At 35.5% G+C, this 23,749-nt stretch overlaps 1 protein-coding gene across 1 annotated transcript; it reads left to right on the top strand.

The window, feature by feature from the left end:
* Nucleotides 1-18,810: 18,810 nt before the first annotated feature.
* On the top strand, nt 18,811-22,940 carry LOC143238220 (transcription factor Sox-3-like). The gene has a single exon (XM_076478265.1). The coding sequence runs from the start codon at nt 19,278-19,280 to the stop codon at nt 20,331-20,333; it is 1,056 nt and encodes a 351-aa protein (XP_076334380.1). The 5' UTR covers nt 18,811-19,277; the 3' UTR covers nt 20,334-22,940.
* Nucleotides 22,941-23,749: the final 809 nt, after the last annotated feature.

The raw sequence follows: 23,749 nt of genomic DNA, 5'->3' as shown, positions 1-23,749 counted from the left end.
AGATATATATATATATTGTTTTGGTCGTGAGTTTGACACATTGCAACATAAAATACCGACTAGTTGAAATAGTTTAGTAATGTGTATCATTAAGGAATTTGTCTAATTACCTCAGTGGTTTTATTGTTGCTACAATGTAACAACGTTAATAAATAGTTAACAGTAAAGAGTTGCGGTAGTAACGTAAACAGTTTTATTGTTGTTACGGTGTAAGAATACTAATGGATAGTTAACAATAAGGAGTATCTCTGATTATGTAATTGGTAGTATTATTGTTATAGTGTAACACTACAAATGAATAGTTAACAATAAGTAGTTTCTCTAATTACCTAAGTGGTTTTTTATTGTTGTTATGGTGAAACAATACTGATGGATAGTTAACAATAAGGAGTATCTCTAATTATGTAATTGGTAGTATTATTGTTATGTTGTAAAACTACTAATGAATAGTTAACAATAAGTAGTTTCTCTAATTACCTAAGTGGTTTTTATTGTTGTTATGGTGAAACAATACTGATGGATAGTTAACAATAAGGAGTATCTCTAATTATGTAATTGGTAGTATTATTGTTATGTTGTAAAACTACTAATGAATAGTTAACAATAAGTAGTTTCTCTAATTACCTAAGTGGTTTTTATTGTTGTTATGGTGAAACAATACTGATGGATAGTTAACAATAAGGAGTATCTCTAATTATGTAATTGGTAGTATTATTGTTATGTTGTAAAACTACTAATGAATAGTTAACAATAAGTAGTTTCTCTAATTACCTAAGTGGTTTTTATTGTTGTTATGGTGAAACAATACTGATGGATAGTTAACAATAAGGAGTATCTCTAATTATGTAATTGGTAGTATTATTGTTATGTTGTAAAACTACTAATGAATAGTTAACAATAAGTAGTTTCTCTAATTACCTAAGTGGTTTTTATTGTTGTTATGGTGAAACAATACTGATGGATAGTTAACAATAAGGAGTATCTCTAATTATGTAAGTGGTAGTATTATTGCTATGGTGTGACGCTACTAATCATTTATTATAATGGAAATAAAAAATAAATTTTATTTCTGTTTTTGCTTTTATTATTGTAAGTTTTGGAGAATCTAAAACAAAGTTTATAAACATACATTATTATATTGTCTAAAAGCTTATAATCAAATAAGTATACACCATTTCTCCTAAATATGTTCTTTATAGTAACATTATTTTTTCTCGTTATCACTGAGATAAAGTGTGATTTTTACAGTTATTACAATATTTAAACATCCAATTATGCTCCCCACATTATAGAATCATGTGTCTTATAATAATAATCACATTACGACTCATTTTTGTCTTTATATTTATGACCTAAAAGTAAAGATATATTATTGTAAATACTTAATTTAAAAAAAGTACATTTGTGTCGTAATACCTAGTAGTTAACTTTATTTGATATAATTATTACTATATTGTAGTAATACGTGTATAGTTGTTGTAATAGTAGTGACCGTAGTTAATTTGCAAATGTAAACACATCATTAGATGAAAATAATAGTCTTTAATAATATGATAACTATCCACTTTTCACGGACATCGTAATCTCACCTGTGGTCAAACAACTGTAACTTATCTAATACAAGTCTTTTTTTCCATTGTGTTATAACGCAGACCACTCCCCTTTCTTCAGCCACAAGTTTTATCCAATAAATAACTTTTTATTGCACCAATATATGTGGATAAATGATTCTATTACAGAAATTCTTAATTTTCTTTCTATATTGACAACAAAAGGACATTCACTTCATAGCTTGTTATTGAGAATTATTCCAAATTAATTAGAGACAGTATCTTCTCCATTAAGTCTCTGTATTGCAACTTAAGTTGACACAATATCTTCTCCATTAAGTCTCTGTATTGCAACTTAAGTTGACACAATATATTCTCCTTTCACTCAACTGAAAAGAACTATTTGTCTATTTGTCTTGATTTAATGGGTGAGTTTCTGGTGTTAGAATACCATTGAACAGCTTAGTAGTAACTCCTATGCTAAGAAGACATGCGCAGTATCATAGGAATGATTTGTTCATGGCCGTTCACGGCTTGCATGTTTATACAGTTACAATACGAGAATATCTGAAATCAAAGTGTGTCATACTAATAAAGTTAACAAACAAATATGACAAATATGAGAATGTTTTAACGTTATCTTTGTAAAAGAACTGAAAGTAATATTTCTTCGTACTTACATATAACGTTAAAATTATAAATTAATAAATAAACATGTACATAGCTCATACACTACTGGCCAAAATCTTAAAGCCAATGAATATAAAGAAAAAATATGCATTTTGTGTTGTTAGACTCAACCACTTATTTGAGTAGACCTTCGAAAGATGAAAATAAGAAAGGGAAAAATAAAAATAAAAAACTTTTTTAGCATTTAATAGGGAAAATGTGAACACTATGAAATTAGCCTAAATACTAGCTGATCAAAAGTTTAAGACCATACTGAAACGAAGCGCTAATCGGTAAACATGCAACGAAATTTAGTCATTTGTGTTCAAACATTAACGTTGTCAACATCTCCCACTGACATCTCCTGTGTTACATAGGGTAAAAACATGGCAAAGGCTAAAAAGTTGACAGAGTTTGAACGTGGCAGAATTGTAAAGCTGCAAAAGCAAGGTCTCTCTCAACGTGTCATCGCTGGCGAGATTAGGCATAGTAAAACTGCTGTTGCAAATTTCTTAAAAGACCCTGAGGGATACGGAACGAGATTTCAAGTGGTCGGCCAAAGAAAATTTCGCCGGCGTTGAGCAGGAGGATTCGACGAGTTGTCCGGCAAAACACCAGCCGATCGTCGAACCAGAGTAAGGCCATTACGGAAGCAGAATGCAGCTCAAGAACAATAAGACGAAATCTACGACAGAAAGGCTTTAAATACCGTAAACATCTTCAAAGGCCACGCCTCCTTCCACACCACGAAACAACTCGATTAAACTTTGCTGAGAAGCACCAAACATGGGACGAAGGATTTGTTCTCTGATGATGAAAAAATTTAACTTGGATGGTCCAGATGGCTTCCAACGTTATTGGCACGATAAGGATATCCCACCGGAGACATTATCTACACGACACAGTGGAGGAGGTTCCATCATGATCTGGGGTGCTTTCTCCTTTCATGGAACAATAGAGCTTCAGGTTATACAGGGGCATCAAACAGCAGCTGGCTACATTGGCATGTTGGAAAGAGCATCCTTATTGCCTGAAGGCCCTCGCTTGTGTGGAAATGACTGGACAACGCGCAATCCACAATGCCCGCAGGACAAAGGACTTTTTCATGGCGAATAACGTGATTCTTTTGGACCATCCAGCGTGTTCGCCCGAACTGAACCCTATGGAAAATGTTTGGGGGTGGATGGCAATGGAAGTCTATAGAAATGGACGTCAATTCCAAACAATGCATGATCTTCGTGAAGCCATCTTCACCACTTGGAATAACATTCCAGTCAGCCTTCTGCAAACGGTTATATCGACCATGCCAAAGCGAATGTTTGAAGTTATTCGTAATGACGGCTGTGCAACTCACTGCTGAGACATGTTGTTAGGCATTTCCTACCCTGTTTAGAACTTCTTTTTGGTATGGTCTTAAACTTTTGACCAGCTAGTATTTAGGCTAGTTTCATATTGTTCACATTTTCCGTATTAAATGCTAAAAAAGTTCTTTATTTTTGTTTTTCCTTTTCTTATTTACATCTTTTGAAGCTCTACTCAAACTAAAAACGCAAAATGTATATCTTTTCTTTATGTTCATTGGCCTTAAGATTTTGGCCTGCAGTGTATGATCTACTTGGGAAAAGAAAAAAAGTATAAATAAGAGACGATTAGGTATTGCACCTCACTCCTGAAGATGGCGTTGCAACGTCAAAACGTGGGGTTAAGTTTTAGTTGTACTATAATGATCTTAATGAAAATGTTTTTAATTACATTTCTATTTTGACATTGTGTGTTAGTTATTATTTTAGAATTAAACGTACTTTACTTTGTAAGGTTGTTAAGAGCCATTAGTTTTAGATATTTTATTAATTAAATAAGTTATGGAAATAACATTCTTCAAACTCGTTGGATTTACAATTGATAGTGAAGGTTGCAGCGTTGAGTTCGTTTTTATGTGCAGTGAAATAAAAGGTTCTAAATTAATGAGAAAAACTTACAGCTATGAAAACAAACGTGCGCAAACTAATGCAAAAGTCTGTCAATTCTACATAGTATTACTGTGTCAAGGCTTTTTTGTTGTCTTGTTTTGAATTTCGCGCAAAGCTACACGAGGGTTACGTGGGCTAGCCGTCCCTAATTTAGCAGTGTAAGACCAGAGGGAGGGCAGCTAGTCATCACCACCCATCGCCAACTCTTGGGATACTCTTTTACCAACGAATAGTGGGATTGACCGTCACATTATAACGCTCCCACGGCTGAAAAGGCAAGCATGTTTGGTGTGACGGGGATTCGAACCCGCGACCCTTAGATACGAGTCGAGTGCCTTATCCACCTAGTTATGCCGGGCCTTTATATCTTGTAATTAGTACACCGTAACCTTTAAGTTAATACGTTGAATTTACAAAACAAGTATATTATTGTGCATAGAGTAATGGCCCAGGTTCAGGCTTACCGAAATCTTTAACTGAAGACTTTAAGTTATTAACGTGATAGGTATGTCCCCTTAAAGGCACAGTGGATTTACACTGCTAAAAACCGGATTTCAATACTTTTGGTGAGCAGAGCGCCGATAGCTCATTGTGTAGCTGTGTGCTTAACTACAAACAAGAACTGAGATGTGCAGTTCATTTAGGTACGAAAAATTATAACACAAGTACTGGCCTGGCATGCCCTAGCGCGTTAAGGCGTGCCCTTCGTAATCTTATGGTCGCGGGTTCGCACCCGAGTCGCGCCAAACATGCTCGACCTCCCAGCCGTGGGGACGTTATAATGTGACGGTCAATCCCACTTTTCGTTAGTAAAAGATTAGCCCAAGAGTTGGCGATGGGTGGTGATGACTAGCTGCCTTCCCTCTAGTCTTACACTACTAAATTAGGGACGGCTAGCACAGATAGCCCTCGAGTATCTTTGTGCGAAATTCCAAAACAAAGACAAGTACTGAAACTAAACGGGGTAGAAAAAAAAAGTACAAAATGAATTTTTTTTTAGAACATACATTTTATTCTAAAAACATAAACTTACTTTTAAAATAATTTTAATTTAAACTATAAAAAATATTAAGTTTAAATTACGATAATAAATTTAGTTGGAAAAAAATTAGTCATTTCTTCAGTAACTCAACTGTGAGTCTGCAGGCTAATAACGCTAAAACTCGAGTTTTCGATTCCCGTTGTCAGAAGAACACAGATAGCTGGTTGTCCACCGTTGTGCTTGAAAACAGACCAATATTTTTTCATATTTATATAAGTATTTGGAACGTTTGTCTTTTCGTTTGTCGAATTTTCGCGCAAAGCTACTAGATGGCTATTTGCGCTAACTCCTCTCTCATATTTTAAAATGATGGAGTTGGGGGAAGACAGCTAGTGAACTTATAACACTCGTCACCAACTCAAGAACTACTCTTAACCAACATACAGCGGGATAAACCATTACACCATGATGATCCCTGGACTTAAAATGCTGTCATATTCAGCGATGTGTTTTGAACTTGCGACCGGCAGATACGAATCGAGCGCCTTTATCACTATATCATGAGTAAGACAGGGTGATCAGTTACGTGTCTGTACTTGTGTCTTTTTTTTGTGTGTAGTAGATAAAAATAGTATAATTACATGACTTTAACGTAATCTAGCCAAATACTATCCTTTGATCATCGATCTAGACTGTGCAGCTAAGGTTCCATGGTTTGCGTCCCGTTGCTGCCAAAGTAATCGATAGCAATTTGGAGCCACGGGTACGTTATACGAGTAACAGTAAAACCCAACTATTTCGTCTGACAAGGGTAGCCCTAGAGCTAGTGGTGGGTAACGTTCACTGGCTGCCAACTATGTCTCGTTATTTTAAAATTAGGGACAGCTAGCACTGGCATCTCTCACGTAATATTGAGCAACAAAACCAAATAAATATAATAATATGGCATTTTACAAAGTTAACTTTAAAGTAAATGCGCTTATATTTATATACACTAGTTTAACAAATTCTGATAATGAGTTCAGTTTTGGTTAAGCTTCGATTGTGCTCTAAGCCTGAAATGAATAATTCTCTGTATCCATGCTTGAATGGTTCCTTTCCTATTATATTTATGCCATAAGCACGACTTCTTATTTTCTTTTTTTAATATTAGCGTAATGACTCTAGACTTGTCGAGTGACAACAAAAATCTAAGGAATTTGTTTCATACAACGAATTTTCTTATTGTCTTCCGTATTAGCCTTGAAGCTACTCAGGGCGATAACTTGGAAAAAAAATAAGTTAGTACATCTTCTTAGTGCTTGATAACCGTGCATATTCTGGATGGAATCGCTCGTATTATCTATCTCTGCCGTAATTGCGCTCCATTATCATAGTGACGTTGATACCTGTTCTAAAAACATGCTACCAGCTAATACGTCTTCAGCCGAGCCCGGAAACGTGATGAAAGCAGTGCAGCGAGATTGGACCTGTCAGCCACCGAAGTCGTGATTGATGACTACCATATCCTTACCTCCAAACTGACGGCTACTTTGTTCTGGAACTTTTGTCTTGTAACGCTATCCTTTTAAAGAAGCGCCCAGGCACACGTTTAGCAAAAACAGAGCTGTTTTTGTGTTGTCGATTAATTTGGTTTGTGAAGATCTACGTGTAGGGATCTCATTTGCTTGTCTTTTGTGTGAACAGCCAATATTCGTGATTAAATTAGAAAGAGAAATGGAGGAAAAAACTTTCGTCGCAATCTAGTTTATTAACGTTCACAACTGATGTTTGTGGTTTAACTCACCTGTTGCTATGGTTAACAGAAGAACAACAACCAACCATTTCTATTAAATATACCTAATTTTTATTTTAAAAGAAGAGAAAAATATCGCCCAAGTTCACAGTACATACAGTTAAAAGTTATTCAAATTATCATGGAATCATGAAATATATATATATATAGACGTGTAACAAGTGTCATTATACAACTCTTACTTTAACTGTATTTACAGTTGACATAAGTCTCATGGAATAATAATATTCTACATTTTTCTCTGAAATTGTTGCTGATGTATCGTCACATAATTATGTAGTGGGATAAAATATTACCATTTTCTTTACAAAACATTACTAGAAATGTTCTTCTAATATAAAAAGACTTGCAGGAAATCCAGATGTATGTATTCACATTTCATTTAAATATCGTAGCATATATCACGTTGCAGGTAACCTTTCTACGTAATTAAACTGCATTTAGCTTGCTTGTAATTAATAGTTATTTCTATAGTAGATAAACGGGCCACAATCAATCATCGTAGGAGGCACGTGCATAAGAAAACTTAATATGATTTCAGCATCACAAAATCCTTAAATAAGTACCAGTATCTTACATTTTATTATTGTTTGTTTTTTTCTGTTAATTTATGTATGTTTAAATATTTTTAGCAAGCATGCAAAGTTTGGTTACTGTAATATAAACTTTACTTCCTCTCCCCGAGGCACAGCGGACTCACACTGCTATAAACCGGGTTTCGATACCCGTAGTGGGAAGAGAGCGCACAGATAAACACCCCACACATCAAACCTGCTTGCCCTTTCAGCAATGTTACGGTCAATCCCACTATTCATTGGTAAAAGAGTAACCCATGCGTCGGCAGTGGGTGGTAATGACTAGTTGTCTTCCTTCTAATCTTACACTGCTAAATTATGGACTGCTAACTCAGACAGCCCTCGTGTAGCTTTACCTGAAATAAAAAAATCAACAAATCAAATAATAAATTGATCAAACCATAAAGCTAAAGCTTTCAAATTATTGCATGAAACATGATTACAGTTTACTAACATAGCCCGTTACACAGTATTTATTTGTTTTCGGTGAAACTAAGATTTGAAACCATTTCAAATTGTCGTCGTCAGTTATGGGTATTATAGCTTCCCTTTCTCTTGACCCTCTAGAACCTTTTTGTTTAAATGGGAAGATTGAGCTATTATACTTGACTTCCGCTAGGTTCCGGATTTGGACATCCGTAGTGAGCAGAACACAGACAGCCCACGTGTAGCTTTGTGCTAAACAAACAAACTTGATCTTATGAAGTCGAACGATGATTCGTCGAATTTATTTTGATTTTTGAAACTTACTTTTGAACATTATAAAGGATAAATCTCTTTTTATTTTAGGAACATCTCAACTGATTTATTTTATAACTTCATTTGTTGAAGTAAAATAAAAGGAATGAGATATATTTACATCACTGGCTCAATAAAGTATTAACTGCATAAGAAATGTATGCATAAAATAAGTCATCTTTCATGATGACGAGAAACCCACTTGAAGTAAAAAATATATCTCATGACAGCTGGTATGGGTATTAACACTTGTTCAGGTTAACCTGTAGATGGCCTAAGAAGATCAAAACGTTGTTCTTTGCCTTATTAGTAAAAGTGTTAATATCTATACCAGCTGTACTGAGATATAAGTCATCTTCCAGTAATGATAAACAGTTGTAGTTTACCGCCACATGTCAACATGCCACTTTCTCATGTGATTTGTTATATTGTATTTTTTACCTACTCACCAAACTTATGTTCTAATAAAATTATATTACTAACAGTTTCTCTTAGTTTCTCATTGGAGATGTAAGCATATTGTAGTTAGTCTGTAAGATAACAAGTAAGAGCAAGGATCTATCAGACTTTCAAAGGGGTATGATATGTGTTTGTTTGCCCTTATGCAAACTTTTGATAAGCTATTTTTATGTCTTCCTACTATTTTATTCATGTAATACATGTAATACATATAATGCATGTAATACATCTGTAGTTTTAACATTCTTCTTCTTCAGGTGTTGTTTTTATTTTGTAAGAAATGTAACTGTTAGCTGATATTGTTTTTATATGTATGTGCCTGTTTTTCCATTATATACTTAATACATTAAGCTGTTTTCTTTCTCTATACACTAGAGTTTGGCCAATATCTAAACTGTTACTTAACATTTTCTTCATAAAATCCTGTGTTAATGATTTATGTTGAATCAAAAATCGTCAGTTTCCTTGACCTTGATTTTCCTGCTTTCTGAGCATACCAATAACATACAGCGACTGATAAAGTTATCATGACAATCATACACTATTTTAAAATATTTTATATACTTATAGTTGCATATGCAAAATAGGTTTACAATGTCGTATGTCAGGGAAATGGTGACCTCTACAAATGTCGATATGACGATTAGTTTGTAGAACAGTGGTTAACAGCAAGGATCTATCAAAATCTGAAGTACTGTGATAATCATTGCGTGTCTAGTGGAAAATTTATTATTGTTCAAAAACATTCGTCATTGGCGTGAATCAACACCAACATTTGGCCCGGCATACCAAACTTGCTCGCCCTATCAGTCGTGGGGGTGTTATAATGTTACAGTCAATCCTACCATCTGTTGGTAAAAGGGTGGTGATGACTATCTGCCTCCCCTCTAGTCTTACTTTGTTAAATTAGGGATGGCTAGCGCAGATGGCCTTCGTGTAGTTTTGCGCGAAATTTATAGAAAAAGACCAGCAGCAATTGAATGGTAATATATAACATTAGGATGAATCCGATGTTAAATAAGGGTCAGTCCTAATAAAGTAACCAGTCAATGTACATTATCATAAAAGAAAGTGTCTATGAAGCTTAAAAATATTATTAATTTAGTTTATCCATTTAAACTGCAATCACTTAACCCTGACAAGTACAAGTGCTTTTGTCACTGCTATTTCTTGATTCTTTGTCAATCACGTTTTATATTAAGGGAAACTTAGAACTAGACAACACAAGTTTAGCGGTATTATGTTAAAAATTATGCAGTCTTTTCTTTCAAACGAATTTAGTTTGCTTCACGTCTTTTGTTGTTTAAACCCAACGTAGTTTGCTACGCAATTTCCGTTATTGAGTGAAACACCTTAATTCACATTAGATGTTCTTGTCTGCTACTATGATATGATAGGTTATGATATTAACACCCAAGCCGTCTATACACAAACCTTACTGCCTGTAGCATATAACCTTTAAATATTAAAAAAACACTTTCCAAAATAGCAATATAGAAACATTCTACTTACTTAATGATTCATATATTTCATGTTGCATTAGGCACACAACTTGAACTGGTAGATGTTTGTTGTGTCCGTCTATCTAGAAGTAACTATTCGAACAGTTCATTCGAAGAAGTAACTCTAGTACCCGTTCAAAAAACAACAACAACAAACGAGCTGTTAGCTGAGGAGCAACAAGCTAATAAAATGCAGGCTGGTTCCTGCACCCACGTGTCGCCTTCTTTTTTATACTTATATAAACAAAATGTCTTGTCAATAATTTTATTTGAATATGAAGTATATACTGAGAAAAAGGTAATTATTTATTTCGAGTTCAAATTCTGACTGGTTGGTTTCCTGTCACAGTTTTTCTTTCAATGTTCGATATATATAAAATGAGTGACAGAACAAATGAGGCTATAATGGTAAATTAATTGCGCTATGGTATTCTTCTAAGATCAGTAATTTTTCAAATAACTGAATATATCCACCTACATAGTAATATTTGCTTCACTAAGTATATATCAAGGTATAATGTAACACAGATGTTAACCGGGAGAAAAAAAAAAACGCATTCAGGAAACCCATTTGAAATAAGACAGGAATGATGTTCTTGGTAGGGACAGCGCGCCCAGGTGTGTCTGTGAATTCATTCCTTTCTCCCAGGGGTTATCATTTAACAAGCCAGGGGCTTGGGAAACTCCGGGTCCAAAATGGCAGGTGTGCCACAGCGAGAGAGAGCTTTCAGGTCAACGAGCATGACATCCAGGAGGTTGTCACCGGTGAACCTCTGTGTCTGATGTCCTTGTACAGCCGCAAGGCACATGATGCCCGCCTAGCATTGTAGCAGCATGTCATTGCTTACAGAAATTCTTCATCGTTATTTGTTTTCATAAATGTTTACATTTAATTCACGACCTGCGTATTTCTATTCTTTCAGTGCTCTTCGGTCCTCTATTTTCGAATCATCATTAGCTGCACTTGCGTCGTGCATTCTGTTCGTGTGCCTTTTGCTACACACAATTCTTATTAAACATTACATGCGCTGTCTTAGTGTAACATCCGAAAACTTTACGAGCGTGGTGTAGAGGTAAACTAAAATCTTTATGTTTTCTCTCTTACATTAAAAGTAGAATTTAAATAAATGGCCCAAGTAATAGGTTTTCAAATACGTGTTTTGATGGTGAAAAACACAAACAAAACAACATCACTTGATGTTTGCATAAAACCTAAAACTACTTCAGAAGAAACTAGTTAAAGAATAAACAAACTCTCATTTTGTTCCAATACATTTTAGAATAGAAAACCTCTTTTCATTCATAATGCTAGCTGTCAGTTATATGAGCATTAGTTTAGAATAATTTGGAGCAAAGCCATACTGAATTATCTGCTGTGTCCACTGTGGAGAATTGAGCCCTAGATATTAGCAGTTTAATTCCGTAGGCTTACCGCTGTCCCACCGGGAAACCATTCTTTAATTTATAACATTGTATTGGTTAGGACAACATTAGAAGTAGAAACTTTCTTTAGTTTATAACACTATATTGGTTAGGACAACATTAGAAGTAGAATCTTCTTTTAGTTTATAACACTATATTGGTTAGGACAACATTAGAAGTAGAAACTTTCTTTAGTTTATAACACTATATTGGTTAGGACAACATTAGAAGTAGAATCTTCTTTTAGTTTATAACACTATATTGGTTAGGACAACATTAGAAGTAGAAACTTTCTTTAGTTTATAACACTATATTGGTTAGGACAACATTAGAAGTAGAATCTTCCTTTAGTTTATAACACTATATTGGTTAGGACAACATTAGAAGTAGAAACTTTTTTTAGTTTATAACACTATATTGGTTAGGACAACATTAGAAGTAGAATCTTCCTTTAGTTTATAACACTATATTGGTTAGGACAACATTAGAAGTAGAATCTTCCTTTAGTTTATAACACTATATTGGTTAGGACAACATTAGAAGTAGAAACTTTCTTTAGTTTATAACACTATATTGGTTAGGACAACATTAGAAGTAGAATCTTCCTTTAGTTTATAACACTATATTGGTTAGGACAACATTAGAAGTAGAATCTTCCTTTAGTTTATAACACTATATTGGTTAGGACAACATTAGAAGTAGAAACTTTCTTTAGTTTATAACACTTTATTGGTCAGGGAAGCATTAGAAGTAGAAACTTCCTTTTCTTTACCCCACTACTGGTTATGGAAGCATTTTGAATATATGTTATATACCTATATAATTGTATTTCGCTTTAGATATCTTTACCTTTAAAATGTTATAGCCTTTGAATTCTTTAATCAGTCACGGATATAGAAAACGCTTCAAAATGAGAAGTTCAGAAAACATTCATTACAAAATTCATGAGTTGTTAGGAAGAGTGCCACTAGTCATTGTCTTAGTGACTGTCTAGACAAAACGTTTACCTTTAAGCATTAAATATTGTTAAAACGCTCAAATTATTGACAGAGATATTATGTGGACGTATATAATAATGGTTATAGCATTTACGCCTTTTGCAGACTGGAAAACATTAATAGAATTATATTGCCATAAGAAACTTGTGTTAGGCCTAGTACATTTTTAAACACTATACTCTTTATCTATTTTCTTGGAGAGTTTTCAAGTAATTAGAAGAATATATAATAATAGTATTCCAACCACTTGTACATTCTCCTTAATCTTGAAAATCTCTAAAGGACTAGATATAGAATGTAGTATTTAAAAATGCAATAGGTTACTTTGTAAATCAAATATCGCTTGTTTCTCCTGCTAACGTTCCAACAGCTCAAGTAATATTAATTGTTTCTTCAGGTACAACATTCAACGGATGAAGTGTATCCTAGCGGTGACTTTCAGTCTTGATGGAGGTCTACTAATGAATTGTGTAGTTGGAATGAAAAAAAAAATCATATTAGTTCACTACTCAAGTTATTTCTTTTTTATGACATAACGTTGTTTTAGTGTATTAAAACAAATGGTTCCCTTTTTGATATCGAATGATATATTATTGTGTTATAATAAAACGACATAATTATATCAAATAATAAGAAAGAAAAAGAGAGTAATTATTGTTCTTTTCTCTGACAAACTTCCAAAAACTATCTAATTTTTCACAAGAGTTACGTTTGAATATAACTACACTCTGTAATAGACACAAACAAAAACAAAACAAAAAACACACGAGTCATAAGTCCTAGAATCTTTATATCCATGCTAATTTATACAAAATAATTAGGTTTACGTAAAAAAATCTATAATTATGTTATCGTATAATAAGAATATAATGAAATGAAGAATGTATTTATCTCTTGGTATAGTAAGGTCATGTATTAAACTCATTCTAGGTTCAAAGGTTCAGTCATGTACTCGTAGTTCCAACAGTTCTTACTTCTTTTTTTTTTTTTGCTTGTTGTTGTTTTTCGCAGCAAAGACAAATTGAGCTATCTGCTACTTCACCGCGAGAAATAAACCCATTGGTTTTGGCGTTGTAAGTCCGTAAAATTATTCCTGTTCCACTGGGGGTAGGGGGTGGTAAGTTGTCACTAGTCAACTTATTCAACACCTAATAGGTGCTTACCCGTTATTTGACAACGGTTTTTTTTCTAAGGGATGTATTCTTTGTCTGATACTTGGCCTCCATATTCTTCACCTGATTATCTAGACGTTTTCTGTCCAAAAGCAAATGTGTAATTTACAGGAGCAATACCTGGATTGTTTTAAGTTATTAACGACGTCAGCCTTGCATAAAGATGATTTACTATAAGACAATGAGGATATTTTAAAAGACATTACATAAACAGAGTGAAAATAACTTTATTTCAGAAGAAGTTGTTCCCAATCAATATTTAATCATACTCTGGTAACTGAACGGTAAGTTTTGAACTTATGACGCTAAAGATCGGGTTAGATACGTGTGGTGGGTACAGCATAAATAACCCGTTGTGTAGCATTGGGCTCAATAACAAACAAACAAGACTGAATGTGGAAAAAAGATCAAAATACAAAGGAAAGTTCTTTCTAAGAGTGAAAAGAAAAAGATCAAACACTCACACATAGTGTTTAATTAAGTCTGAAACACAAACAACATTTAGTAAGGTTTGTTTGTTTTTTGAAGTTCGCGCAACGTTTTTAGCAGTGTAAGACTAGAGGGAAAGCAGCTAGTTATCACCATCCATCGCCAACTCTTGGGTTACTCTTTTACCAACGAATAGTGGAATTGAGCGTCACATTATACGCCCCCACGACTGAAAGGGCGAACATGTTTGATATCACGGGGAATCGAACCCACGACCCTCGGATTGTGAGTCGAGTGCCCTGACCACTTGGCCTTGCCGGGTCATTTATTAAGGAATGTCCGTTATATCTAACAGGATGACGACGGTTAAAACACAAACGTCATCATATCACACGAGGATAGAGCAACAAGGTGAACCTCAACATAAACACAATATTTTTTCTGTCTTCCCTAAATGTGCCTTTAGAGAGCACGTAGACTCCAATCATTGTATGACCTTCATAGGTCAATATCATATAGTCTACTCGGTATTAATTTTCCCTGGCTACACTTGAACTAGTTGTTACATCCATGTATTTACGCTACTGAAGGTATGACTACAATAGTATAAACGATTACTTAATTGAAGCTTTTATGTTGTGACGACAGGGAATCACGTGTAACGTGTATATTGTATTTACGTTTTAAGACGTCAACGATTAAGCTGTTCTTCGCTTGAGAAAAAAGAAAAGAAAACGAACGTCTTCAGCACACCAAGCTCTTGTTAGTGGATCACTGAACTAGACTCTGTGTTGTATCAAAATACCGATTAATTTAATACGGGGGACTTACAGTAATTATAAGTTACACTGTCGTTCAGTTTCCGGTCATAGTCCTAGATACGTCCCGAGCCACAAGAGTTTCTTCTGCATTTCAAGATTAGGCCTAGAAACCACAGCTCTCACAAGAGATCAAGTGTTAATAATTGCTTCTAATTATAATACTTATTCATACGTCACTATTATTAACCTGAAACGATTTCTTTATTCAACTAGATGCACTAATCTCTTATTATTACACCTCCGATTACTATACATTGTAACAAACACATTGTATTGTTTCAGTATTCTATCAGCATTGATGTAATTTTCTAAGCACTGTAGGACTTAATTATATGGTTTCGGGAATCGCATATGTTTCTTATTTCATTCGCAACTAATTGATGAAACACGTCTTCTCAAATGGCTTGATCTATCGTGGATCCTGTGTAACCTTTGTACAATGTAACACAAAAGGTATTCCTATTATCGAACAAATCAATATATATTAATAATTTAGATTAGTAGTGTACCGACTACACTGAATCGGAGCCTAAATAACATTATTATTTCTATTTCAGTGGAAATAATTAGTTCTAATTTAAACACAATAACCAGGAATAATACTCAGTAGTATCTATATTTTGAAACAAATTCTTCTCTAATAGAAACAGTAGACTTTTTGGGCACATATTATAATTTCTAGTTTAATAAATGTCGGCTTCACTTCTAGGTTAAAGATAGACATGATGCATTTCACAATATAATCCTATGGTTAAGAGGTCATCATCAGCCCAAAGTCAAGCACACATTTGCTATGCTTCACATTGTAATGTCTATGGTTAAATAGTCAACATGAGCCCAAGGATAAACACACATCTGGTGTGTTTCAAACTGTAATATTTATGGTTAAATAGTCACCATGAGCCCAAAGATAAACACACATCTGGTATATTTCACATTGTAATATCTCTAGTTGGATGTATATCATTATCTCTATGTAGTTGACAATAACTATTCACATAAAAAAGTGCTGCATGTTTCATCTGTTGCATACTGTCAGATTCAGGTCAGAAGATGTAAACTTTGAGGAAGTGTTATAATAATTTGTTTAATAAGCACAGCCATTCCTTGGTTACTATGTTAATATTTATTCAAATAGGTTTAATATAATTTCTGCTCTAAGAAATGAGGTTTCTCTTTACAAACAAAACACTTATGTGATAATAAATTTTATGACAATTCACTATGATATGTATGGCCATATAACTGTGGTTAGGGCGGTCAACTCGCAATCTCAGGGTGGCAGGTTCGTATCCACGTCACACCAAACGTGTTTACCCTTTCAGCCGTGAGGAGTTATAATGTCACGCTCAATCTCACTATTCGTTGGTATAAAAATAGCCCAAGAATTGGCGGTGTGTGATGATGACTAGTTACCCTTCATCTAGTCTTACACTGCTAAATTAGGGACGGCTAGCACAGATAGACCTCGTGTAGCTTTGCGCAAAATTCAAACCATATCATAACAAATTTAGCGTGAAACAATTTTGATAATTTTACATTTCAATTTGTTTATTTAGTTTAGCAGTGTAAGACTAAAGGGAAGGCAGCTAATCATCACCACCCACCGCCCACTCTTAGGCTACTCTTTTACCAACGAATAGTGGGATTGATCGTGACATTATAACGCCCCCACGGCTGAAAGGACGAGCATGTTTGGTGTGACGGGGATTCGAACCTGCGACCTTCAGGTTACGAGTCGAGTGCCTGAACCACATGGCCATGCCGGGCCATTTATTACCTAAACAAAAATATTAGTAGTTCTTCGAACGGATAATTATGACAATGGTCTTATTTTATCTATTTTTCATTCTTATGATGTATGCTTCAAAAGTAAACTTCGCATCAAACTGTAATCAAATTCACTTACCATGTGTATGCTTTTTTCTGTATTTCATCAGTAAACATTAAAACATCAGTCTATAAACGAGCGTCATTAAAGTGAAAAGTTTTAAGAAACGTAGTTTTTCTAAACACGTGATAAAACCGTTGAATATACTATAATAAATAGTCTTATTGATAATTTGTAATAATTAATCTAAAAACATATGTATAATTTGTTTTTTTACTTAACGCTCGACAGCACCTATCCCGGTTACGTAATTCGTTTGAGACTGACCCGCGTGTTAGCATTTGCTGAGGCGTGGCTACACGACTTGACTGCTTAGTAGCACCACTAGATGTCAGCACGTACGCTTGCGCATCCGTTTTGCTTTGAGTAACTTTGAAAGAAATGTTTGTTTGACCGTTGCTTCGTAGCGACAGATTTTCTTTATATCTATTATTAAAAGCAGAAGAACTGAATAGGAACTGGTAACAATGGCTGAAGTACACTACTAGAGCAAGCACGTTTAAGGAACTTGTGGACAAACAAAGCATATAAAGACGCACAAACGAAAAGCTTTTACGTTTCCGTATTCTGAAGGTTAAAACGTACTGAAATTCTTACAGATACACTTCTCTAATTCACTACTACCAACAACTGTATTGATATTCTATAGATTATGTCCATGTGGAACTTGTCAAACAAGTCATCAACCAAATTTGTTGTAATGTTAACCTAGTTTTACAAACACGCTTTGATAACCATGAATTAGGTAATATTTGAATATTGCTGTTAGGCTTTATATACTCTGTGTTTTTTTACAGTATATATATGTGTCTGTGTGTGTAGATTAAATGTCAAATTTGTTTCTTTTGGATAAAAAGAGCCAAACATTGTTACAATGTTTTATTTTCTAATGGATACTGGATTAAAAAAAAAAAAGTTAATTTTTGTAATTCTACTTAAATTCTACCATTGAATTTTCATGTGCTTTCTTAAGACAAGGACTTATTGATAGAAGCAGAAGGTGGCCTATGTTGGAAGTTCTTGTTAAAGTTTAATGTCTAGTATTTGAATATTATTTTGTTGTTGTTTAGTTATGGTGATGAAAGATTCTCTTTGACAAGTAAAATAAAATACTTTTATTTACAGAAAATGGTTCAGATTAATCTCTGGTTCGTTCGAAGAAAGGTTTTTATAAAAGTTGTTTTAATTAGTTTACAATATTTGCCATCACTATCAGTGCACGAGTTTCGTTCTGCGTATCACTATGGGCCTGGCATGGCCAAGCGCGTAAGGCGTGCGACTCGTAATCTGAGGGTTGCGGGTTCGCGCCCGCGTCGCGCTAAACATGCTCGCCCTCCCAGCCGTGGGGGCGTATAATGTGACGGTCAATCCCACTATTCGTTGGTAAAAGAGTAGCCCAAGAGTTGGCGGTGGGTGGTGATGACTAGCTGCCTTCCCTCTAGTCTTACACTGCTAAATTAGGGACGGCTAGCACAGATAGCCCTCGAGTAGCTTTGTGTGAAATTCCAAAAAAAACAAACAAACAAACAAGCGTATCACTATAAACAGGCTGAATTTATTCATGTCTCTGCACATGTACAGCGAATTTCGAGTTTCCACCAAATCTTTCTCAGCATACTATGAGCTCGTACTTTACCAGGTGAGTCGAGTAAGCTCCCTTCGTTCCTTCTTTCGTGTTACCAGCTCGAGGAAAACCCCGCCTCCTCGTCTAAGTCACTACACTTAAAGCTACGTCACTTCAGTACCTCGACAAATGGGTAGATATGAAGCCAAGTTTGGCGATAGCGTGCTGATTGGCTACTAACCATGTGCGCCAGGGCCTTTGTCAATCAATAACGCATGGACTCGGGGTAAAGCTCTAGTCATAGAAAGAGAAGTGCTTGAACACGCTAGACGGCCAGAATTGAGGTGCTCCTCTTGTTGACAGAACTTTGTATTGAAAGATACCAAATAAAGCCCTGTATTCAACCAATACAACCGTGTGGTGGCACTTGAAAGAGCTCGGTTTCAGGTTGTGTGAAAGTGAAACAGTCATTCTGGCGGGAACTCACGCTGATCAACAGATTGCTGTCATGCCCATTTGTGTCTGAGGGAGTGAAGCCTGTCAAAGCCTGTCTGACCTGTGGGCCCGTAACCACGGAGGCCTCCACCATTCGTCCCAGCAGCGCCTGTCCGTGCCAGCTGTGCAGCAGCAGCGGCCAGTCCCAGTCCCTCGCCAGCCCTGCCAACGCTGCCACCCTGGCCACTCTGGAGAGAGAGTATGCTGTGTATCACCCGTTTGGGGCACCGACCTCGGGTGTTACAATGGGTCATGGACATGAAGCTTCCGAAATGAAAATGACCGGTGGACTGTTACACCATTCACCTGGTCACACCACACTGTCCATGGTGAACTGTACACCTGCGACCACTCATCATGGTCATCACGTCCAAGATTCCGGTGGATCGGACGGTAGCGAAATGGGTAATAACTCATCTTCTGGTAGCAACAACAAGAAGGATCATGATCGAATTAAGCGGCCGATGAATGCTTTCATGGTTTGGTCTCGAGGCCAACGTCGTAAGATGGCCCAGGAACACCCCAAGATGCACAACTCGGAGATTAGCAAGCGATTAGGCGCCGAATGGAAGCTGTTATCGGAAGCGGAGAAACGACCTTTCATCGACGAAGCTAAGCGCTTGCGGGCGCTGCATATGAAAGACCATCCTGACTACAAGTACCGGCCCCGAAGGAAGACCAAATCCATGATGAAGAAGGACAAATACCCCTTGGGTAGTGGCCTTCTTCATTCGGATGCACGGAACCAAGTAGCAGCTGTGCAACAGGTAAACCGTGAAATGTATCAAATGAACGGCTACATGCCCAACGGTTATCCTGGTATGATGCACGAAGCATACCAACACCATGCGGCAACAACCGGCTACGGGACCCAGGTGACGGCTAGCAGTGGACTTTATCCTCGGTATGACATGACCCAAGTACCCACCTCCATGACTACGGGGGCTAACATGCCCATGTCGTACATGAACGGTAATTCTAGTTATTCCTTGCCCATGTCATCCTATTCGCCCATGCAGAGCGCTAGTCCCATGTCAGTTCCAGGTACCATCAAGACGGAACATAGTCCAAGTCCAGGACCAGGACCCCAAACCCCACCTTCAGCCATGACTGCGGCCGCTGTAGCAGCTGCGACTGGAAGAAGACCAGGGTGTGGCCCCGACCTCCGTGACATGATCAGCATGTACCTACCTGGCGATGCCAATGACCCCAATGTCCAGAGACTTCAAATGCAAAGTCATTATCCACATCATCATAGTGACACTATAGGGCCAGGAAGCATGCCTTTAACGCACATGTAGTGTTGTAAGACTTTTGACAGCAGACTGTCCAGCAAGGATTTGCTCTTACGAAATACAGAATCCATATGTCAGGTCCTGATGGTCAGAGTACTGACTATAATAAACCTCCTGACCAAGAACAATCTACACGTAAGTACATTCTGGGTTGAAGCAGGCTGTTCTCGAGATTAAACAGTCTCGAGATGATACACATGTGTGAATGTATATATAAGTATAACGTACGCCTGCTTTGTAAAACGACGTCACCGGCCGATATAAATGTACTATGATATGCGTATATGTATGCCAGAATTTGCACGCACATATATGTATTTGTGTATATGCATATATATCGGGTTTGATGACGGAAAGCTTACACAGATAAATTGTATAGGTATATATATACACATGTATACGTGTATACATATATATATATTGTCGTCAATATAAGGAAGGTTTTTACCACAGTGGATATGTAATGTACGTTACAGAATGTACTGTTGTTGTGTATTGTACACATTTGGGTGGTCTCTTATACACTCTATAGATGTCACACTCTTCTTGACAGCATATTTTGCCTATATTACCACCAGTAACTAATTATTAAAATTAACTTAATGTATTTGAGTTAAATTTTAAATGTCCTATATAATATTGTCGAATATTTAAGCCCTTTTTCTAACATATGCGTATGTGATCTATGAAATCGTTTCATGTGGAGCAATGGAAGGTCCCAAATCGATTACAGTAAAAGTTGCTGTTATTGTATTTTTGGATCAGTTTTCCACTTCAGTGGACTCTTCACTAAATTTTAATTCAACAGTTTGCTCCATAATGACGTTTCAGCAATACGCGTTACAGACAAGCACGTGAAAAGCATTATTTCCTGCTCAAATAAATCTTTGTATATAACGTGTACATCTTTATTACAATATTACATATCTTTTTCTTAGGGTTAATATAATGTATTAGCACAACTGTAAGAGTTTTTTTTTATAATACAAAACCAACTTTTGTTAATGTTAAGAATTGTATACTGAATGAGATTTATAGAGTCGATAGCTAACTTATATATAATACAAAATTCGATATATCTTAAGACAAGTACAGTCACTAAATTACTATGAAGAGGACAGTTGAAATTACTGTTTATTTTATGTAAATTATAAGTATAAATTAATTCTTATTAGGAAACGTTAGAAAAGTTCGTCCTTGTCTATTAAAGGATAAGCAAACATTTTAAAGAAAGATTACTTGTTAAGCGTTAAGTTTTTTAAGACAGTTGTAAAATTAATTTGAAGATATTTTCAATAAGTATGTACGTTTGAGATCAAAATAGCTCGTGTTGTGATATGCTACTTGTTTCTTTGTATAAATTCATCAGTACTAAACACATAACTTCTGGCCTATTTAATATCTTCATCTTGTTTACAAGGTTATTGAATGATGATAAACGTTGACTGTGTTAAGTACTGTGGCAACCAATATTTGGATGTACACAAAAATGCTTACACATGACTCAGTTTTGAGTTAAATGACTTTTACAATTTACGTTAGCCAAAATTTCTTATCACTTAGTGAATTCTGAAGAGCGGAGGGATACATCCGGTTATTTCTGTTAAACTTGTTCACTTGAATATTGGTTTATTTTATGGTGTAAAGGTTTTTAACTCTTGCTTTCCATTTGTGTATGTATTAGAGCTATGCCTGAATATGTGGTGCTTGATTAAGTATAAGAACTCATATAATTTTTTTTGCAATGTATTGAGAGAATGAATAGTCTCCTAAGGACTATTTCTGCCTACTTTGGGGACGACGTTTCGGACTTTGTGTTGAGTAGGCCTTCATAAGGCGAACTTTTGCCTTCTGCTTACTTTTAGAGACGTTGTGTCCAAAACAAGACAGAAGAAATGAGCAGTTTTTATGAAGAACTAATTTACCACAGAGTCCGAAACGTAATCTTTAAAGTAGGCAGAAGACAGAAGTAATCCTTATAAGACTATTTACGTTATAACCTTAATTAAAAACCGATGAATACAGAGTGAAAGAAGGTTTTTTTTTCAGGATTTGAGTAACTGAAGAAATCGGTTTATTTCAATCTACGGAGAGCTCCTAAAATAATCATTGTATCCTCAGTTATATTTTGTATTCCATTGATCAAACTTCACTGTCTTTACGTGCGTTTTTCCCTCTTTAACCTCCTCTCACTCACAAAGAGCTAAGATATAAAGAAAATGTCAACATGAAATAAATTCGAGTTGCTTATTACACTGTTATGTTTTTCTATATTGAAAAGTAGACTATGTTATTATGTTTATAAAACTCAAACGTTTCAAATAGAGCAAACTTTAGAAACTACAGAATTTGAACGAAAGAAAATTCTATTTTGTATACGAGGCCACCCAAGATATTGCACTTTTTGTTGGATTCTATGAAGTTTTGTATTCGTGAAGCCACGTGATGCTGATGTATGAATATTAATAGCAAAAGAAAGGCAGGCTTTAAGTTACAAGGTGTTCGTGTATAACGTTGTGAACTTACCAGTTTCTTCACAGACCTGCAATAACACCCTGTAAATTGTATAAATAAAAAAAAAAATGAATAAAATATATACTGTATCCATCTGTATATAAAGTACACATCGGTTCTGACTTTTAGGCTTTACCGTGTCACGTTCTACTGTCACAAAGCCTTCTTTAAATAAAATATGTGGTACCGTAAAATGTGTTGTTTGGAAATTACTGCGAATTTCATGTACACGTTATCCGTCATTCAACATGATGGAAAAATGATACAGCACAGTGAAATAATGAATTGGGAACAAAAAGCAAGAAACAAACTACGTCATTAACAAGAACTCTTATTTGGTTTATTAAACAAGATATACATAAGTATGTGTTTAAAACGTTGTTGTTGTTTTTTACATGAATCTCAAGTATGAAGGCAGAACTGCTCTCATGTATCCAGGATCGTGGAACTCCTCGCCAATACCATGCATTTCAGAACTTTTTCATTTCTATTATATTGTTTATTATTTAGTGTTAAAACCTTTGTTGACCAATGAGATGTTCGATAGCTTTATATCTTCGTGGTCCTTTTCTCAAAGCAACTTAGGCAGGGAATATCCAAGTGATTACCGTGCCTGAAATTGGAATCCGAAGATTCATGGTTCGCATCCCATGCGTTGCCGCGGAATGCTCTCAGCACTTTGGGAGCATGCGTGGGCTTAAAGAATAAAGATTGGATCTGACTATTCGGTCGGATAATATTTGGCGGAGGGAGCTGCTGAATAGCCGTCTACATTTTAGTGAAGCTTTCTTCGAAACAAAGAAACAAGATATGAAGTTAAATACGTTTTCATGAAGGAATTGTAATGCATTTAGAATTGAAAATCTGTAAATAAATCTGACCTCTTCACCTCAAACTGTATAAATGCA

The sequence above is a fragment of the Tachypleus tridentatus genome, chromosome 13, assembly GCF_004210375.1.
Source record: "Tachypleus tridentatus isolate NWPU-2018 chromosome 13, ASM421037v1, whole genome shotgun sequence".
NCBI classification, from domain to species: Eukaryota; Metazoa; Arthropoda; class Merostomata; order Xiphosura; family Limulidae; genus Tachypleus; species Tachypleus tridentatus.
The sequence above is the reverse complement of the archived record's forward strand: the minus strand, read 5'-3'. Positions and strand labels throughout refer to the sequence as shown.